The 1,647-nt window shown below is 33.9% G+C and overlaps 1 protein-coding gene across 1 annotated transcript in view; it reads left to right on the plus strand.

The window, feature by feature from the left end:
- LOC106877440 (RNA polymerase-associated protein CTR9 homolog) overlaps window positions 1-1,647 on the plus strand; it is a 26,570-nt gene that overhangs the window by 23,332 nt on the left and 1,591 nt on the right. The window contains exons 13-14 of the mRNA XM_052976669.1: window positions 569-657; window positions 1,293-1,478. Of these exons, the coding sequence (XP_052832629.1) occupies window positions 569-657; window positions 1,293-1,478 (275 nt within the window). The remainder of the gene's footprint in view (window positions 1-568; window positions 658-1,292; window positions 1,479-1,647) is intronic.

Consider the following 1,647-nt stretch of genomic DNA (forward strand, 5'->3'; position numbering starts at 1 on the left):
ATATACGACGGGCTTCTTTCAGTTTCCGTCTACCAAATCCACTCACAAGGCTTTGGTCGGCCAGAGACTATAGTAGAAGACACTCGCCCAAGGTGCCACGCAGTGGGACTGAACCCGGAACTATGTGGTTGGTAAGCAAGCTACTTACCACACAGCCACTCATGCGCCCTGAGTGAATTGAAATTTTTTTTTTCTTTGTTACAAATGCATAAACGATAAGCAGGGAGAAATAACTCGCTAAAATATGAATTCGTCTGAGAATATATTTATCAAATTAAATTTTATTTAATCTTTGTGTGCGCACAGGGTATGCCTTTATTTTTTCATTTTTTTTTTTTTATTTCCTTCATTTTTATTTTTCTCTGTTTTATTTCTCTTTTTTTTTCCTGGTTTCTTTTTAATTCTTTCATCATTTCTTTCTCACTTTTTTCTCGTGTCTCTCTATTTCTTCCATCATCACTTTTCTAACTTTTTCCCTCTCCTTCCGTTTCCTCTCTCTTTACTCTTCCTTCCTTTTTTGTCCCTCTTTATCCCCGTCTTGAATAAAGCACCCTACTTTATTCTTCAGGTTACCTGAGATTAGGTTGCATGGCACGAGATCGGGGACAAATCTATGAAGCATCTGATTGGTTCAAAGAAGCCCTACAGATAAACCAGGTGAGGTCATTGAAATTCATTCTATCAATTTGCTGTTCTTTGAGAATTAAAAGTGATGATGAAAGAAATAGAGTATAAAATATATATATATATATATATATATATATAGTTTTAGGCTTATGAAACACGTGTAGTCGTTTTTTTATCATTATCTTATGATATTTACTTTGTTTTATAGTATACTTATTTATTGTGCTTTTTAATTATTAATTTTACTATATGTGACAGTGGATTTTCATCGATGAGTTCATGAACCTTGGTTCTTTTCCCTAAAACTATATATATATATATATACTGTTGTGTTTGGGCGGTGAGTGTTACATTTTAAGGCACAATAAGAAAATGACCCTCCCCAGACACAACAGAATATGCTTCAACATACGAAATCACATAAAAAAACTTGCAAACCAAATCCAAAAACGAAATATATATATATATATAATTATGTATGTGTGTGCATAGATGTTGTTTTTACGTGTTCTCATTAGCACTGCTAATGTATGTATATATTTATATATGTGTGTATATTATAGTTATTTAACGGACAATAAAATGATTGTTTCAAACATTCACTAGGCATTATATATATTTTTTTTTTTTTTTGTACATTTTGGTAAATTTCTATTTTTATGTAGGATCATCCAGATGCCTGGTCTTTAATTGGAAACCTTCATTTAGCCAAACAAGAGTGGGGCCCTGGGCAGAAGAAGTTTGAACGAATTATCCAGAGACCTAACACCAAAGATGACTCTTATTCGCTTATTGCTCTTGGCAATGTCTGGCTACAAACTCTTCATCAGCCAATCAGAGACAAAGACAAGGTAAGAGCTTTATATCCAATTGATTCATTACCATGTCACTTATAGACGAGGGGTGTTGAAAAGTTCCTGGCTTTAATTGTATTGTAAAAGTCCTGGCTGGAGGCCCAACCTTTCAGAGATCTTTTACAGGGCTTAGAAAAACTGAAGGACTGCTGCAATGAGTGTGTGA

This window comes from Octopus bimaculoides, chromosome 25 (assembly GCF_001194135.2).
Source record: "Octopus bimaculoides isolate UCB-OBI-ISO-001 chromosome 25, ASM119413v2, whole genome shotgun sequence".
Classification (NCBI taxonomy): Eukaryota; Metazoa; Mollusca; class Cephalopoda; order Octopoda; family Octopodidae; genus Octopus; species Octopus bimaculoides.